General features: G+C 40.2%; 1 protein-coding gene across 1 annotated transcript; it reads left to right on the top strand.

Annotated features, from left to right (window-relative positions):
* Positions 1–5,484: 5,484 nt before the first annotated feature.
* On the top strand, positions 5,485–17,358 carry bnip3 (BCL2 interacting protein 3). The gene is made up of 6 exons (XM_072667566.1): positions 5,485–5,723; positions 8,304–8,472; positions 10,145–10,223; positions 10,533–10,639; positions 11,881–12,030; positions 13,553–17,358. The coding sequence occupies exons 1-6, from the start codon at positions 5,681–5,683 to the stop codon at positions 13,596–13,598; spliced, it is 594 nt and encodes a 197-aa protein (XP_072523667.1). The 5' UTR covers positions 5,485–5,680; the 3' UTR covers positions 13,599–17,358.
* Positions 17,359–19,136: the final 1,778 nt, after the last annotated feature.

The following is a 19,136-nucleotide window of genomic DNA, read 5'->3' on the forward strand; positions in this document are numbered from 1 at the left end:
TTTCTATATCAGTTTATTTCTAATTTGACCCCATTTTTCTACCCAATTTGGAAGGCCAATTATCCAGTCCCCATTCATGTGAACTCCCCCCATCACTAGCAATGCCCCCAACGCTGAGAGGGGCAAGACTAGCACATCTCCTCTGATACATGTGAATCCAGCCAGCGCCGCTGATGCAGCATGACTAGGAGGAAAGCATGGCTCCTCAGCTCCAATACAACAGCTAACAGACGCCTGTGCTGACCAACTGTGTCTCACTAGGAGTGATGTGGGGACTTGACTGGCACTTGAGGGACTTGATTAGGGCTAAAGCTATACTCATTGTCAGGACAGGCAGAGGTCAGGCAGACAGGTACAACTCAGTCCAAATACGAACAGCACCTGCATGCTAGAGATGAGGAGATGCTGGTGAAGGGCAGAGCTTAGCCCATGCAAACTGGAGCACATGACCTGTGCACGAGGCCAGTAAAGAGAGATCACATCAACCTACCCCTGTAAGAGCTAGACTAATTGTGCTCTCTCTGACTCTGGCTGTTGATGGCAAGCAGCATGACCCGGGCTTCGAACCAGCCATCCTCAGATCATAGACTGAATGGATTTCTGATGTCAGAAATTGAGGTTGCTTGTCTCGCAGTCTGAACGGTCTTGTGAGCCGATTTTCTCAACCTCAGCCTGTTTCCCAAGAACTGAAGATTGTAGATTGCACTGATTTTAGAGAGTTACATCTCATTTACCAGCTGACAAAATCCGTCTGTGAGTCCCAGAATACACTGAGCCGGCTAACAGCGTTTTGGACACCCCTACAAACACATGCAGTCATGTTGGGCTTTACAGTTTGGACCAGAGGAGGATGGGTTCCCCTTTTGGGTCTTGGTTCCTCTCAAGGTTTCTAACTCTCGCTTTGAGGGATGCTTTCCCTTTCAGTACTCCACTGGCCCAGACCAGCCTGATTTTTAGACAAGCAATGACTTAGCAATGACTTTTTTTTTTACTGCCACTCCACCTGCAGTCAAACCTGCAGCTCCAAGGCTTCTCTTCACAGCTGAAACTGAGACCTGCTCCAGTGGTAAGCTGAGATACTTAGGGGTGCAGAAATGAAGTCTGATCCGGAGCTCTTAGTCCATGATCCGTTCTGCAGGCAGCTCAACCCCAAGCTCCCCAAGTCCCCCAAGTCCCCCCCCCCCCCCCCCCCAAATTAACCCGAAGTATTGTATCTCACTACACAGCTTTATAGTTATAGGTTTACAGCTTTAGGGAGGGGCAACAGTGTGCATTCTTTAAACAGATGGTCAATCTTTATGACTTTTACGATCTAGGCAGTTGCAACAATATCAGACATATCTGACTGACCCTGAAGCTTCTGACCCTTTACCCTTAGGCTATCTGCATCTCCAGAAAGTCTGCATTCCTGGTCCACCTAGTCACCATCAGATCATACTAATCTGCCGTTTGCTCTCAGGAACTTCTGATGTATTCTGATGCTGTTGTCTGTCAGACGTCTGTCAGGAGCTGAGGGAGAGGGAAATTGCAGGCTGTGCAGTGAGTGTACTGTGAGTAGCAGCAAGCTAACCATCATTTGGCGGAGGGAAATGCTAACATTTAATACAACATATTACATATTACATATTACAACATTAACATATTAAATTGCTTGTTTATGGCTAAATTGATTTATTTCTTACCTTATTGATTTTCCAAAATGTTATAGATCACTGAAGGTCGTGTGTTCTTGTGAAACTGTGCTTCATCACAGTCGTGCTGTTATTTCTCTAGACTGCACTCCATTGCCTTATTATATAGAGCTAATATTCTGTGGATAAGCAATTTTCAACATGCAGACTGTTATCAGACCATATCCACGGACTCTAATTATAATTATACTCCTTGTATAATGATGTGCATATTAAGCATTAGCAGCAGTGGTAAGACATATACGGAGGTGCAGCAGCAGGTCCAGGCAGTGATAGCAGCTAACCACTCACTGTGAGATGTGTAACAATGGGAACGAGGCAGATTGGAAATGCAGACTGTCTTTATTTGGGGTAAAACGGTGCTCATCATCGCAGCAGACAGAGGTCTGATTACAGATAGGCAGGTACAGCTTGACTTAAGTCATGTGGTGAGGTGGAGCTTAGGAGGAGCCTGGCTCACAAACAGAACCAGGGCCCATGGCCGTACTATGCGCAATACCCTGTAAGCCCAGAAGATGGAATTTGTGACAATATTTTTGAGAACAGCATGCTGTGCCTACCTTGTATAGCTGTAAAAGTTCGTTTTACAGGATCAGAAGCAAATATTTATGACATATATGAACAAATAATGAACGAACAACCTACACAATCCTTTCCAAACACACACCAGCGAGAAGTGGAAACGACCGTCCACCGGGAGGACTGCATTGGGCACATGGGGGGGTTCACCTAGGACAGGGTGCCTATCTATCTATAGATGGGCATACAGACACACACTTATTTACTGGTAACCAGTAACCAGTTCACCTGATCTTCATGTTTTCTGAGACTGTGGGAGAAAACCAGATTCCCAAGAGCAAACCCACACAAACAGGGGGAGAACATGGAAACTCCACCCAGATAGGGGCTTGAACCCACGACTCCAACTGTAAGAGGCAAGCATGCTTACCACCAAGCCAACAAAGTAATAGACAGCAGCCGTTATCCAATAGTGTAATCTGTTGTTTTATTCATTATATCAGCAACAATATATAAATACGTCTGGGAACTGAGACTCCAGACAGTCTACATCAGAATTTACACCACGAAACTTGCGGCCTGAATGAAAATGCACTCACAGAGCCGGTACAGAAACAAGCTTTCCCACAGAGGTCTTCATCCATCATTCATGTTTTATAACAGCAGCATACAAAGCTCTTTAAATCATACTGTAAGAAAGCGTGAGCAATTGTTTTGGGAGCCAAATAAAGTGTTAGGCAGCATCTTTATCATTATTTAGCTGGGTTTCTGTTGCATATAAAGAGCATATAAAAGCAGATAATAAGCATGGTATGCACCGATATTGCTTATGTAACGACTGGAATGCATTTAAGCCCTACACCGCACATGGAAGGAGACAGTAAGGGGCAATATGGATGCTTCACCAATGCTGTAACTTCAAATTACCCAACATACGCAGTCACTCTTTTCAAATGCATGTCTTTAATGAATGAATTACGGCTTGGTAAACAGCCTATGGGCCGCCGGCGGGTCCAAAGAGTTATTATTAAGAGACTTCTATTACCAAAGAATAGCCCCACCAGTTTGTAGAAACTCTAGTCATACAGTACTAATAATAAAAGTACTTCTAATTAAAGTAATGCTGTTTAAGTATAGTTTTTTTGTTGTTGTTGAATTTCTGGTTTTATTAATCCTGGCTTGGGCCCGAAGTGGTGGAACGAACCTCCTCTGGGTGGTCCGAACAGCAGAGTCGCTCGCTGTCTTCAATCATCAACTGAAGACCCTCCTCTTCCGAGAGCACTTTGCTGAAGTGTAGTGCATGTAGAGTATCATGGTCTTCATACTGACTTCTGTATTTAGTAGTGTCTAAGCTTAGAGGTATCTGTGGATCCTAGTCTATACAAACTAGCTTAATTATATTTTCTGAGTAAACAGTGAAGCACTTTTGTAATTCGCTCCGGATAAGAGCCTCTGCTAAATGCCTTCAATGTAGACGTAAACTACCTAGTTAAAATGTAGGGGTCCTCTTGTAGGCCCACCCCACATTACTATTTGAACTATTTTGAGTTTCGTCCGGGTGCTCCGGTTTAGTCCTATCTCCAGAAAACACACAGTAGGTGAGAAGGCAAGGCTAGATTGTCCTTAGAGGTAGAATTGTGATGAACTGGCGCTCTTTTGAGAGCGTATTACTGTCTGCTTGAGTGTTTCTGGGTAGGAGCAAGACCTGTTGTGGCCCTGACCAGGAAGAAGCAGACAGGAAGTTGAATGAATGAAAGAATGGTATGTATTTGGTGCTATCTAGAACAGTCTATTTAGGTCAAACAGATTCTTGAAAGGACCTTAAACAAGAAGGTTTCCATCAGCACTGAGGGCCTGGGATGACTGTTTAGCACCTCCCTGTGGCAAATTCACAAAAGCACAGAGTTGAATGCAATAGTCAGGGTCTCTCTCTCCCTCTCTCTCTCTCTGTGTCTCTCATCTGAACAATGTGTAAAACTCAGATGTGTTAGGGTATCTATTTTTGCAGATAGTAAGACTAACACAAGTGTGTGACGCCAGTCACCTTTAATTTACAGCAGGGCTTCAGGCCAGTAACCTGAACACAGTGTAGCCGAGTATACAGTATACAGATTCAGTCACAGAGTGTGTGTGTGTGTGTGTGTGTGTGTGTGTGTGTGTGTATGTGTGTAAGCTGTTTAAGCTCATATATATATATATATATATATATATATATATATATATATATATATATATATATATATATATAGTATTTAGCATATAAGCCTTTCTGTGTAAGGCACAACTGATCATTACAATAGAGAACAATCAGCATCTAAATCCATCCTTAAAGTAGGTTCTTTAAGGGTTCTTTAATAAAGGTAGTTCTATACAGAACAATCCCCATCCCAAGAACCAGTTGAAGTTGTTTCTTTCCAAGTTTAAATGGTTTATATAATCTTTAGGAATGGTTTTATTGAGCACTCTGTAAGTAAAAGGGTTAATAGTGAAGTTACACTAGTGTTATGTTTCTAATAAACCTGTGTTGGTGTAGTGTAAATATATACACTGCTGTAGTCTACAGGAAACAGTAGACAGTAAAGCATCATTCATATGTTTGGAATCAGTTTTTAATAAAAATAAACCTGAATTTCAGATGCGTGTAAAAATAGCATCATTAGTAAAATATAAAAATTGTTAAAACTTACAAATTGGATAAATGATGAATGATGAACAAAGCTGTGGTCTCTGTAAACTTGTTGAACATAAGAAAACTAATAACTGTAAACTGTAAAGTTGATCAGATATAAAGGTGATCAGTTATTTGATAATTAAATACAAATGTATTTACAAAGGAACATTTAAATTTTAATCCTTTTCTAAAATACTTCAGACATTTAAAGTAAACCCTATTAATAAAATAAAAACTTTATATAGCTTGTAAAATGTATCTAAATGTACTCTGTTGTCAATGAATAGTATAAAATATATAATAATATAATAATAATACAGTATAATAATAAAAAATTAAGTAAATAGCATCTTCATTTTCCTTAATTTCCTTAATTAATTAATTTAATAGTAATAATATAATTTAATAATTAGCAATAAATGTAATAATAAATATATATTTTCATACTTTTAATTAAATTAATTCGTGTTGTTGTTGTTGTTGTCGTCGTACAGTGGGTTTGTCCCAATCTGGCAACCCCTCTGCAGGCCCGCCGGACTGTTGTTGTCGTGGCTCTGCCTGTTTGGGCCCGTCCGCCGCAGCCTATTGGTCAGAAGAGGATGACGTCAGCGCCGTGATTCATCAGTGTGTTCATGGAGCTGCGTGTCCACCCAAACACACGAAGCCACGCGCGAGACGAAAACCGCCCCGGAGACACGCTCATTCGTTCGGGAGGGAAGCGACCGATGCGCCTCGGAGAGCCGTTCAGCTCCGCTTCGTGCCAGTGACCGTACCCAGTTTCCACCGAGGCCCTCCTGCCATGTCCACGGAGAAGCCAAACATCCCCGAGGAGAACCTGCAAGGTAACGTCGGCTGAGCGCGGGCTGGCGATGGACCACCACTACCCCCACCACCACCACCACCACAACAGCAGCAGCAGTCAGCTGTATTTACCTTTTCATCAGCACGTGTTTTAATGTACTTAACGCCTCATTTTATGCCTTGAGGTGATTTTGGTGGAAGATTAAAAATAAATGTAGGGCAGTTTAATATTATCATATCTCGAATATGGTTCATATTTCCACATGTTTGAAACCGGTTTAGGTGCTAAAAACATGTATATTCGTCGATTAAAGGAGTGATCCGCATGTTATGATGACGCAGTGAACAACTGTGATCATTACAATTATATAAAAAAATAAATTAAATTAAATCGGGGGGACTTTTATTTTTTCTACCACTCGTGTAAATGCGAGTAAATTGTAATCAGCTGATTTCTGATTGACATCATGTCAATAACAACAACAACAACGACGACAAAATGGCACCAAAATAAATAAATATATAATAAAATAAAATTAAAAAAAATTTAAATTAAATATCTGAGGACTTTTATTTATTTATTTTATTTTTTTTTTTTTTGTCGGGCCACGCGTAAATAAATGTGACCCGCTGCTTTGCGATCCACGTCATGTCGACCATAACAATAACAACATGGGACGTATATAAATAAACAAATCCGCCCACCGTTCACGCGCCTGCCTTAGCCCATGATGTAAGTGACAGTGGGCGGGGCCAAACACCAGCGTGAATCGTATTGGCTGTTGAGTAGGATAAACAAACGACCTTAGGCCGAGGGCACAATGAGTGATCACGCGCTATTTAAAGGTTTCAGGATGGCTGTTTATACCTCATGTAAACCTGTCCTCTGTTAGTCTGATGGCTGTAATCCCTGAGCCTCACCTGCGGCACATACCCAGCACTTAGTGGTCATTCTGGCACAGTGCCTGTAATTAAAGGTCTATACACCTTTACAGCCCTGTCATGACTTGCCGTGACTCTGTGTACACGTACGGAGAGGTCCTAACCCTTTATGACCTGTCATAGCATGTTAGAAACCTGAATAGCAGGTCAGTAGACATCTACGTCTACCCTTAATTGGCGGTAGATAATATGTAGGCATGTAGGTGAACAGATCTGTATAGAGCTATCATAGAATACCATAGCCCTTCATGACAGGCACACAGACGGTATAGGCCTCTATACATCTTTCAAGGAAGGTTATAACCCTTCATGATGGGCATATAAACAATGCAGATCTCTGGCATGGGATGTTAGAACCCCTCACAACAGGTATATAAGATGTTATAGACTCTTAAAACAATTTGCAGCAGATAAATTGACAAATATCTCTATATAGCTGTTATAAAGAGTTATAACTCTTTATAACTCTTTGGTGTGGCACAACAGATAACACCACTACCTGCCAGTGAGCTACCACACCATGTGGGAGACTGGGGTTCGATTCCCGGTCTGGGTGACTATGCTGTGCTACACCAATAAGAGTCCTTGGGCAAGACTCCTAACACTGCATTGGCCCACCTCTGTAATACCAGTAACCTTGTAAGTCGCTCTGGATAAGAGCATCAGCTAAATGCCATAGAAATAAATAAATATAAATATAACCTTTCTTAACAAGCTTATAAATAATATATAGCTCTATAGGTCTGTGCTAGAATGTTACATCCCTTCACAAATAGTATATACACAATACACAGTATATGGACCACTGTAGCTCTGTCATGAAATGTTATAAGCCTTCATGGCAGGCATATAGACAATATAGGCCTCTATAGATCTGTTATAGAAGGTTATATGTTTTGATAACAATCATATAAGCATAATATATGGAACATTATAACTCTTTACATTACATTTCTATTACATTTATGACAGTATATGCACCACTATAGACCTGTTATGGAATGGTGAAGCCATTCATGAAAAGCATATATACCATGGCAGGTATATTTACCTCTAATGATTTGTCATGGAGTGGTGTAACCTTTCATAACAGCTATATATGCATTATAGAAGTTTATAGCGCTGTTATGGAATATTATAACCATTTATATATACCATTTTATATATATATGACAGCATATGCACTACTATAGATATTTAATGGAATGGTAAAACCCTTTGTAAAAAGCACATAGACCTCTATGGATCTATAATAGAAAGTTATAACCCTTTGTGGCAGATATATAGGATATATGCCTCTGAAGATGTCTTAAAGTGGTACAACCTTTCATAACAGCTGTGTGTACACATTATAGACCTGTCAGGTGTGATTGTAAGTATGGTTTTTAGGATGCAGTGCTATGGCTACAAAACCCTTGCTACAAAGCACTGCACACTTCCAGAAGGAGGTCTGACAGGTGCATGCCCATTCTGCTCCTTAAAGTTAAAGCCTCTGTGGGTTATCATGTAATGGTAGCAGTGTTTAGGTGACGCTGGACAGATTGGATGCTGAGATATGTTTCTTCTAAGAATGATTAACCAGCTTGGGAACAATAAACACCAGCCTGAGTGTGACTATACCTCCGCTGTGGGTATGGCGAGGTTTCTGAGTTTGAATATGTTTGTCTGTTTGACTTTAGGCTCTTGGGTGGAGCTGCACTTCAATAATGGAGGTGGAGGAGCTCCCAAAGCAGCAGTAGAGGAACAGGCTGCTGGCGCCGCTCCCAGCGGAGACATGGAGAAGATGCTGCTGGATGCTCAGCATGAGTCTGGCAGGAGCAGCTCCAGGGGAAGTCTACCCTGTGATAGGTCAGTCTCTGCATTATAACTGGTTAGTCGATACATAGAAACAGATCATTTCAGCCATTTCAAAACGTAGTAAACTAATTTGTGTCGGTTGAGTATGAAATCTTAGTTTTATAGGACATTATCATGAGTATCTCTTAACGTAGCCAAGAAACTTATATCGTTGCTGTCACACCCAAACCTTGCATCTCCAAATTGACAATTTTACAAGAGAAGGGAAAAGAAACGTAACTTTCAAACGTTCTAAAAAGATTATTAAAGATTATTCGAAATCATTTTGGAGGACTTCAATTGGTCCATTTATCCTTAAATTTGACACGATGTATTAAACAACTGCCAGATTCACATTAGGTTAAAAATCAAGGTTTTCTATGATAGCAACAGGAATATGCAATAATTACAAGCTCCCTGGACAAGTTTTGTCACCCTGTGTGTTTAAGGGGATTGTAACTTTGGGCTCCTTCAGATGGCGCTGCACAAAGATGATCAGGCTATAAATACCTGCGGGGTGTGTGACGGGATTCATAGATTGAGAAGAGGTGGTACAGTGCAGTGTGTGTCTGGTGGGATGTGTGGAAAATGGGTCGCAATGCAGTCCCAGTCTACACTCTGTCACTCTGCTCCATATGTTGATGGTCTGCAATTCCCTGCAGAGGGTTTTTGATGGTGAAGGACCTGCGTTGACTTCTAGGAGCACTTCAGGTCTGGAAGCAATGCAATTTTCACAAGCTGTGAAACCAGCCAGCGGTCCCTGTCCATCAGTTTCGCACACAATTCTGAGGAGTATTTCCTGTAGACTGGGATTTCTGCCACTGCTGGTAGACCAGTATGACCGTATGCTTCCATACACTTGCAGATTCAGCTACTTCACACTGTGGTCTTTGGCCACACCCAAATGCAGTCGCTCCTTTCTGCCAATCATTAACATCTACCAACGAGACACTGCACTGTGCCACCTCTTCTCAATCTATGAATCCAGTCGCACACCCCGCAGGTATTTATAGCCTGATGATTCTTGTACAGCGCCATCTGCAGAAGCCTGAAGTTACTACCACCTTAAACATGCAAGGTGACCATTTTTTTGTTTGGGGAGCTTATATAATGATACATCATTGCTGTTGTAACAAAGCTTTGTATCTCCAACTTTTTAAAAGATCAAATTATTTCTTTATTGATCCCAGAGGGTCGTGTTTTCGCGTAATTCCAAACCAGGGACTTTTTAGGCGAACGTGATACCTACCGTGCTACTTATACGAGAAAAAAAATACATGCTTAAATATTCGGTTAATATAACAAGCTTTTATTACTAATACTTTTGTGCCATTTTTAAAGACCATCATGAACTCTTTACACAACCTAAAGTAGATCTTGTAATCGTGTAATAAATAAAATTATACAACAACATTTACAGAGTTTTCTTTTGACAATATTAATTTACTGTATGCACTAATAAACTAATACTGAAACCATTACTGAATTTCTTTATTGCTTTGATTCATTTTAAGTCATAAATTAATATCAACACATATGTGCCTTTAAGGATTTGCTGTGCATAAATACAACTAGCACTAAACTATACAACTAAAAGGAGAGAGTTTTAGCACATTTACAAAACTACTATTGATACGTGGTCTCTAAGGGACTGCAAATGGTCTTCTCTCTTTTACCTCCTCAGTCCTCCAAGATCCCAGACTCCTTTGCACTTGTGCAGAGGCTCAGATGTTCACAGCTCAGGAGAAAAGAACAGCTCACAGGTATACTTTAGTCTTGTAACAAGATATACAAAGCTCAGTAAGTGTGTGGGACAGTCAGGTTGGATCCCATTCTGCAAGGTGGACGGCACTATGGTGCTCCAGACCTGCATGGGACGTAGTCCATGGGCCAAAGATAGAAATTAATTACAGCGATTATACTGATACTTCACAAAGCAGGACAGATGTCTATTTGATTTCTGGTCTTCTTAGATTTCTGTATTGAATCAAAATAACAAGCAAATGCTCCTAGCTTTGTCTCAGAGAGGAAAGTGTGCTTACTATATGTACCTTGTCTTGTTTTGGTTCTAGTCTGATGAGGACTACCAGGAGAGGAGAAGAGAGGTAGACAACCTGATGAAGAAAAATGCTGACTGGATATGGGACTGGTCGAGCCGACTGGAAAACATACCACCCAAGTAAATCAAGCAATATTCAGCGCTTAGTAGACTTTCACAATGATGACAATACTAAAAATACTAATAAATGACTAATAAAAGTTGCATTGCTAAAGTGTAGAAGCATGTATTCAATATTTACACTAGCCCATTTATCAGCACTGTCGCAACAAAGCCTCGTATCTGAAAGTATAGGGGAAAGAAATAATGTTAATTAGGACGGTCAAATGAACACATTTATAATTCTGCAAAGAATCTGCAAAAATAGCTCTCATAAATGGCTTTGAAAACAGCAGACTGCTCTGGATCTGCAGGGCTTGCAAACCTATGGATAAATCAGTGAGGAGCAAACTAACAAAAGCAACAGCAAAAAAAAAAAGTTTGTGTTTTTTTAGAGGAGCAACTGCAACAAGACTCTGCTTTCATGTCATTCTTTTGAATTAAAATAAGACATTTTAAAAACAATAAAGTTTCTGATTTAGCTTATTTTGTCCACTCGTGTAGCAATTTCAGAAAGCACTTTAGGGTCAAACAAATGCAATTTGATATGTGATTAACTTCATAAAGTAATGTGATAATCGTGATTAATTGGTTTGGGTTAGAAGATTTTATGTTGTGTTTTAATTAATGAAGTATCTTTGGACCCTTTCTATTAGTCTTTTCATTACTGATACATACATACATACATAAAGCTTTTTAAAATGCTTAAAACAAGGAAAATAATGGGGGTTTTGATTTGACAGCAATGATGTACTGTTTTAAATTGAAATCAAATCAAATAATTTACACAATATATTGTTGCTGTCACGTAGAAACAGCAACTTTACAGAAGAAGGAAAAAAAACTCTCACTTTCAATAGAATTCAATGTAAAAAGATTTTATTCTTTTATTTATTTTATTGATATTGTATTTTGGAGTATTTCTATTGGTCCGTTTATCATGAATTTTTGTAACATATGCAACAGAGAGAACAACTGCCAGATTCACATTATGTCAAAAAGTGAAAAATGGCAAAAATGGAGATCCAATGTTTTTGTGTGACAGCAATGATCTATGTTTCAGTGTTGTAATATAATGATGTTGAAATGCAGAAGTCTGATAACGTGAGAAACACAGTATTGCTCAACTGCAGTGTACACAGCAGTGAGTTTCAGTGCAGTGACTATATGGTCGTCTATGTATAACGCAGCTTGTTAACGTGCGGAGGTAACTGTAGGGCACGGGTTGTTTAAATGACTTGTACTGGCTGTCTTCTTTCCAGAGAGTTCTTACTGAAGCAGCCCAAACGCTCCAGCACGCTGAGCATCAGGAACACTAGCGTCATGAAGAAGGGAGGAATCTTCTCTGCCGAGTTCCTCAAAGTCTTCCTCCCGTCTCTTGTCATCTCCCACATCCTTGCTGTGGGGCTGGGGTAAGTGCAGGTCACCACACAGCAGCCCAGCTGGTGAAATGACCAGCGGGAAAAATGAAGGAAAGTGTTGGGTTACTGTCGTTTAGTCCCTTTTCAGTGTTTCTCACTTTAGTACAGTATAATATTAACTCATACACACAGAGGGTCTGGTCAGTGTGCTATTTTTGACTCGGCCCCAGTGGTGGACGTGCTGGAATGCATGGCAGCCTGTTTTTAGCATGACAGGGCTGTTCACAGCTAACAGGGACTCGTGTCCCGGCCGCAGGTTTAGCGGCTGTTTCTAAAGTTGGCATGGTAAACATGGAGGAAGTACAGGAGCTTTCTCTGAAAGACATGAGCTCTAGGAACAGCTCAGTGCGCACAGTTAATCCACGCACTACAGCACTGGCATTCCCAGTCCTTGCCCCCCTTGCAGTATGTGTTACTGTATCCTAGGGCTGTACAGTATAGAGTTTCAGCAGCGTAATCGCAGTGTGTGCATACGCAGTGGTCACATCGTAGGACATGCAACGTCATGTAAGACAATCTGCACTGCTCTCCTTTTCCAAGGCCCAATATTATTTATTTTACTCCAATCCCGGATACGCAGAAGACGTTATTAACAAATACGATTGCATCATACATGTAGCAGTAAGCGAAGAGGTGGGAGATGCAGTCTTCCAACAGTTTTATAACAGTTTTATAATGGTTACTGAATAAGTCACAGTGAGTACTGAATAAGTCGTGTTACATAATTCATAGTGGATACTGCTTAATATTTGTAGATACTGAATAATTAATAGAAAATACTAAATCCTTCCTAGTGGATACTGACTAATTCTTAGTAGATGATGAATAATTCCTAGTGGATAATTAGTGGTGGATCCTGAATAATTATTGGGAGATCATTTATAATGTGTAATTCACATTGGATACTGAATCATTCAAAATTGGTCCTTAATTTATAGTGGATCCTGAATAATTCATATATGATTTGAATTGAGATTTAAAAGCTATATAATTGAATTTTATTTCAAATGTAAAAAATGTAATATAAAATTATATATTACATTTACTGACTAATTCTTGGGAGATACTGAATAATTCATGGCATATCATTTATAATGTGTAATTCACATTGGATACTGAATCATTCAAAATTTGTCCTTAATTTATAGTGGATCCAGAGTAATTCATATAAGATATGAATTGAGATTTATAAGCTATATAATTGAATTTCATTGCATTTTTTTAAAATGTGATATATATTATATATTTAATTTACTAACTAATTCTTGGTAGATGATGAATTCTTGGGAGATACTCAATAATTCATGGAATATCATTTATAATGTATAATTCAAATTGGATATTGAATAATTTAAAATTGGTCCTTAATTTATACTGGATACTGAATAATTGATTGAGTAGTTAATAAGTAATCAGTCTTAAAATGAAACCTCAGAAATAAGTCTAGGGTTCAAAGGGTCAATCTAACTTTATTTTTATGTTTTTTCTCCTCTCTTTCTTCCGTTTCATTTAGAGTGTACATCGGAAGGCGCATCCCTACCTCCCATGGCACGCTCTGAAGGAAACCGCACACTCATATATGCACCTTCACCATCTCTGCTGCTTTGTCTTGAATCTGTGTTTCAGTAGATACAAATAGGTCGGGATCACATGACCCGTTTCCTCGTACTGGCCGAGTGCCGCACTGCCGTTGTTCCCCCTCGTGTATTCCTCTGGCTCCTTCCCATAGTTCATCCTTGAGCCGCTCTTAAAGCTCAGGCTGCTCCATCATTCTACGAGGGAGGCCATTTGGGGGGTTTTAGGCGGCGGCGGCGGCGGTGGCTGAGTAGCGTTCATGTGCTCCATTTTCATTCTTTCGTCTTTTCTCGTGCAGATATAAAGACTATTTACACAGAAACACTGGTAATGTGACCAGAAAGCATGTGAAACTAATGTGACACCAAGACATAGGACATAAACAAGGAGTAGACCAAGACTACGGACACTATGAGAGGCTATTTAACAAAGGATGTTAGGATGGCTTAGTAAGTCAGAAGTGAGGATGGTTAATACCTGGCCTTCTACATGGCGGGCTAGACTTGACATTGGCTTTAGGGAATAGTCCAGTGTTTTTCAGCATAATCTCCAGCTGCTACATCCTTATTGGGCTGTTGATGTGAAAACCTAGTGAGATAAACCTGAGGTGAGCGAGAAGACCCTGGGCAGATGCTAAATAAACATCTGAAAAACAGGACAGTAATATAAAATACAGATCTTCAGGCTTTTGGGGCTTCGCTGAGGAAGTCTTTTGTCTACCCTACTGTCAGATAGCACCACTTGCAGGAGTCGGTACAGCCTACAGTTATTCAAATGAAGTAGTTAGCACTTTCAATCCAATCCACAGTGATTCTGGAGCTTAAATTCAGTTTAAAAAGGTCAGAATGAATTATATTGATGTTTAGTTTCAGCCGTTTTACTCTAAACAGAACACTGAGTGATCGTTCACGAGATTCACACCTCAGTTTGGATCTCGTGATTCAATCCGAGTTCAGTACAGCAGGATAAAAGCAACAGCCTCCTCCAAATGCATAAGACTGACCTATGCTGTGTCTGAAACTGTGCCCTGTTCACTATAAAGTGCAATCCCAAAATTCACAGTCATACACAATGTACAAGCCATGTACACTAAACAGACATGGATTACCCAGAATCCATCACATTATTTAGTTATTATACATCTGTGCAGCTTCTCTGAGGCAGACCAGCATTCAGATTGTTTATGCAGCACTGCAGACTCGTTCACTACCTTGTGCAATTCCGTTCCCTATAACAGTAGAGCCCTATGAAGTGATCTAGATTTTCGCATGTAGGGGATAGTGAATAGGGCACAGGTTCATACCCCAAGGTAGTTGGTACAGCATGCAGTGTGTTAAGCAGTAAATTATAAACATTAGCACACTTAATGTTTCCCCATTTACCCTCTTACAGCTGCCCAACAATGCAGAGACAGTCCTTGTCCGATTCAACATGCTATTATGAGTCAAAATAAGATGCGGAAAGGCCGGAGCACCTTACAGAAACACACAAGGGCAACAAGAAAACTACACCGTAGTGACCGTAGCGATATTCCATATAGTGAAATCCTACAGAGTGAAATCTCAGAGTGGCTTGGCAGTCCAATGCTCTGCCACTATGGCCCTGGGGAGCCATGCCGCTTTGCCATCAGCATCCAGAGTCTGAGAGAGCACAATAGGCCGTGCTCTGTCGGGGTGGGTAGATCATTACTCTTGTTGGCCGGTACAGGCGTCTGTTAACTGGCGTGGTGTAAGTGGGGACCCGGCCCCTTTTTAAGACTGTGTCGGCTGCCTAGCAGGACCAACTTGACGGCAGTTTGGAGGGCGGGGGGAGGTGTCGGGAGCATTGCTAGTGTTAGGGGAGCTACAAAGGGGTGGGTTATTTGGCAGCACCAAAGGGGGTTCAAAAAAATCTATCAACATTATTTAAAAAAAACACAGTACTGTGCAAATGTTGCATCTGCTGACCTGAATTATTGAACTATAAGATTTTAAGATTAATTTAATTAAATTTCAATAGAATAATTCAGTTCAACAGACGCTTCTTATCTAGAACAACTTACAAAAGAACTTCACTGTTTACTCAAAAATATCCTTAGCTACTTTGAATAGACTTGGATCCAAACAATCCCTCAAAGCTTATATACTACTCAACACAGAGGTCAGTACGGAGACCATGCTGCTCAACACTACACCTACAAGTTTTCTTGCGAAATACAGTTCGCCTTAATATTTCGCTGTATAAATTCAGCAACTGCCCTTTGTTTTCTCCTCTTTTCACCAACTACAGGTCAGTTAGTCCATGGTGTGTGACCGTATGCTACAGCTTTACAGAGATTCGGCTGAAAAACCCTGCATTGTTCATCTAGGCTATCTGGCGAACTTCTGCTCAGAACAGCGGTCAGTATTTCAGGTTACGGTTCTTTTCGCACCGTGAAAGCACAGGCTTGTAAATAAAGGCACCCGAGGAGTGCTCATGGTCTTCGGGGACGTCTGCATCACGAGTACAGTAATGAATGGTCAGTTTTTAAATACCCATGTAGAAGTCAAGTGCTCTGGAGACACCTTAAAGCTCATAGAGGTTATTTTGTAAACAGATACAGAACAAAGTCCAGAGGAATCATTGTGACAATATCTAGATTATAAAGAGTATCGAACATGTATTCCAGTAGACTCGCAGATTTAGAGTTAGCCTTTAGCTTTAGAGAGAAGAAAAAAATGGTATCTCCACCAAATACTTTTGACGTGTGATTGTGGCACTGCAGGACTACAAGGGCAGACTGTTGTTGTGACGTTTCTCTCAGGTAAGCATCTCGTACGAAGTTAAGGTGTACCATTAACTGGCCAGACAAGCATACATACATATATCTAAACAGGGTAGGCATTGCACAGGTACTAAAACCGCAGAGGAAAACCACTCACTCACTCGTCCTCAGTGAAAGGAGTGAGACAGCGTTCGTTATTTGACAGCTTGGATCTCCAAATGCAGAATCTACCCCACGTTGTCAAAAATCTCATTTTTTCTGTTAAAAGAAAAAGAAAGCATGAAACTACACCCAGAGGAACCCGTCCTCTATTTAAAGAGGAATTTCACCCATTTTTCAAACACTCTGCAGATTAATTGGGTGGGATGTGAAGTTGTTCAGAGTGGTTTTCACATGCAGTTCTCCATTAAAGAGAAATTCACAGTCAGCACCGTTTACAGTGATGGCGACAGTAACCAGACGTGGGTAAAGTTTAACACTATTATATGGTGAGCTAACAGCTGATTTTGCGGATTATTTTACCATAATTCAACACACAGACGTGTGCAGGTTCACTGGGGGTTTTGGAAAGCGAGTGCAGTAGCCACACGTGGGTTGTACACATCGCGACCCCTGGTTGCAGGCAGCAGCACTGTGAAGTAATAAGACTGTACATTTCTCTACAATGAAGCATTTCCCACCAAACCACTCCGAACTACTTGCGACGTTCCCGACGCTCCCCTTTTAGACGTATGCCTTACATTGTACTGAACTGAAGCCTAGTAACGATTTCTGGAATCTTCTGAAGCTCATCACTTCATCTAAAAACTAGCTGCAGTTGTTAGATTGCCTTAGCTGCTGTGATGACGACTGTTCACTGGAATAAGGCAAGGAGATAAAGGGAATCCCTGTGTGATTTGAAATTTTTTTTGCATGTTTTGTAGTGTGTAGATAATGTTCAGTGTTCGTGGCAGTTCTGGTTTTGTATTAAAAGTGGGAATCAAATAAACAAACAAACAAACTGTTTTCTTGTGCTGCTTGGACTCTAAGCTACACATTTTTTTAAATTAAAAGGTGCGACTAATCGTTCCGTTATTGGTTCCATAAAGAACCATTTTGGTAGAGTTGCGTGAGATCAATAAAGAAAATCAATAAGTATTGCGATGTTCTGCAGTACCGATTTTCTAAAACACAGTATTGATTTGTAAATCAATTTGTAAAGTGTTGTACTTTGTTCTGTTCTAATTGGATAGTCAACTTTTTATACAGAATATATATATATAAAATCTGTATATAACATTGACTATATATAAATGTTAAACTGCAAGTTAGCACATCCTATAAGGGGGAGAACAAATAAATGTTAATTCCTAATAAACGGTCTAGAGGAACATGAAGCTCGAACACAGAAGCTTTAATAGAGAAAATGCTTCACCAACTTTTAAGTGGACAAGTGGATGATCTGTCATTGGGCTGAAGTAAGCCAAGATAAGTTCAGCTGTGTGTTTGTGTTTTTATATATATATATATATATATATATATATATATATATATATATATATATATATATATATATAGTGAGTTTTTCTATTTACTTCATAATATTTCAGCATAAAAAAAGTGTAATTTTCCCTCTGAGCTCAACAGTAGCGACGCTGGGTTTACATCGCTAAATAAAAGCACTTTTACGTCACAAGGCTCAGTAAAGAGAGAGAGACCTAGAGCAGGAAGTTAGGCCCAAACTTGGTAAGATGATTAATTTGCGTTAAGAGATTAATGCATTAACACACACATTATATATACATATTGACACACACATATATACATACATACATATACACATACACACAATAGGGGAAAAAAGTATTTAGTCACCAATTGTGCAAGTTCTCCCACTTAAAAAGATAAGAGAGGCCTGTAATTGACATCATAGGTAGATCTAAACTATGAGAGACAAAATGAGAAAAAGAATTCTGAAAATCACATTGTCTGATTTTTAAAGAATTTATTTGCAAATAATGGTAGAAAATAAGTATTTGGTCACCTACAAACAAGCAAGATTTCTGGCTGTCACAGACCTGTAACTTCTTCTTTAAGAGGCTTCTCTGTCCTCCACTCATTACCTGTATTAATGGCACCTGTTTGAACTGGTTAACAGTATAAAAGGTAAAGGTGCACGTATTTGTCACTGTACAGCGAAATGTGTATAAAAGACACCTGCCCACAACCTCAAACAGTCACACTCCAAACTCCACTATGGTGAAGACCAAAGAGCTGTCGAAGGACACCAGAAACAGAACTGTAGACCTGCACCAGGCTGGGAAGACTGAATCTGCAATAGGCAAGCAAATCTACTGTGGGAGCAATAATCAGAAAATGGGAGACCTACAAGACCACCGCTAATCTCCCTCGATCAGGGGCTCCACGCAAGATCTCAGCCCGTGGGGTCAAAATGATCACAAGAACGGTGAGCAAAAATCCCAGAACCACACGGGAGGACCTAGTGAATGACCTGCAGAAAGCTGGACCAACGTTACAAAGGCGTTACCTTCAGTAACACACTTCCCCTGCTTGAGCCAGTACATATCCGGGCACGTCTGAAGTTTGGATTGTTTGGAGGAGTATTGGGAGAATGTCTTAAGGTCAGATGAAACCAAAGTAGAACTGTTTGGTACAAACACAACTTGTTGCATCTAAAGAACACCATACCAACTGTGAAGCATGGGGGTGGCAACATCATGCTTTGGGGCTGTTTCTCTGCAAAGGGACTAGGACGACTGGTCCGTGTACATGAAAGAAT

The sequence above is a fragment of the Salminus brasiliensis genome, chromosome 22 (assembly GCF_030463535.1).
Source record: "Salminus brasiliensis chromosome 22, fSalBra1.hap2, whole genome shotgun sequence".
Lineage (NCBI taxonomy): Eukaryota > Metazoa > Chordata > Actinopteri > Characiformes > Bryconidae > Salminus > Salminus brasiliensis.

Excerpts from the sequence above, each read along its gene's own strand:
- bnip3 (XM_072667566.1), top strand. The coding sequence starts at position 5,681 with ATGTCCACGGAGAAGCCAAACATCCCCGAGGAGAACCTGCAAG. Across the intron at positions 5,724-8,303 it reads CCCCGAGGAGAACCTGCAAG|GCTCTTGGGTGGAGCTGCAC; the intron begins GTAACGTCGGCT and ends GTTTGACTTTAG. Across the intron at positions 10,640-11,880 it reads CTGGAAAACATACCACCCAA|AGAGTTCTTACTGAAGCAGC; the intron begins GTAAATCAAGCA and ends TCTTCTTTCCAG.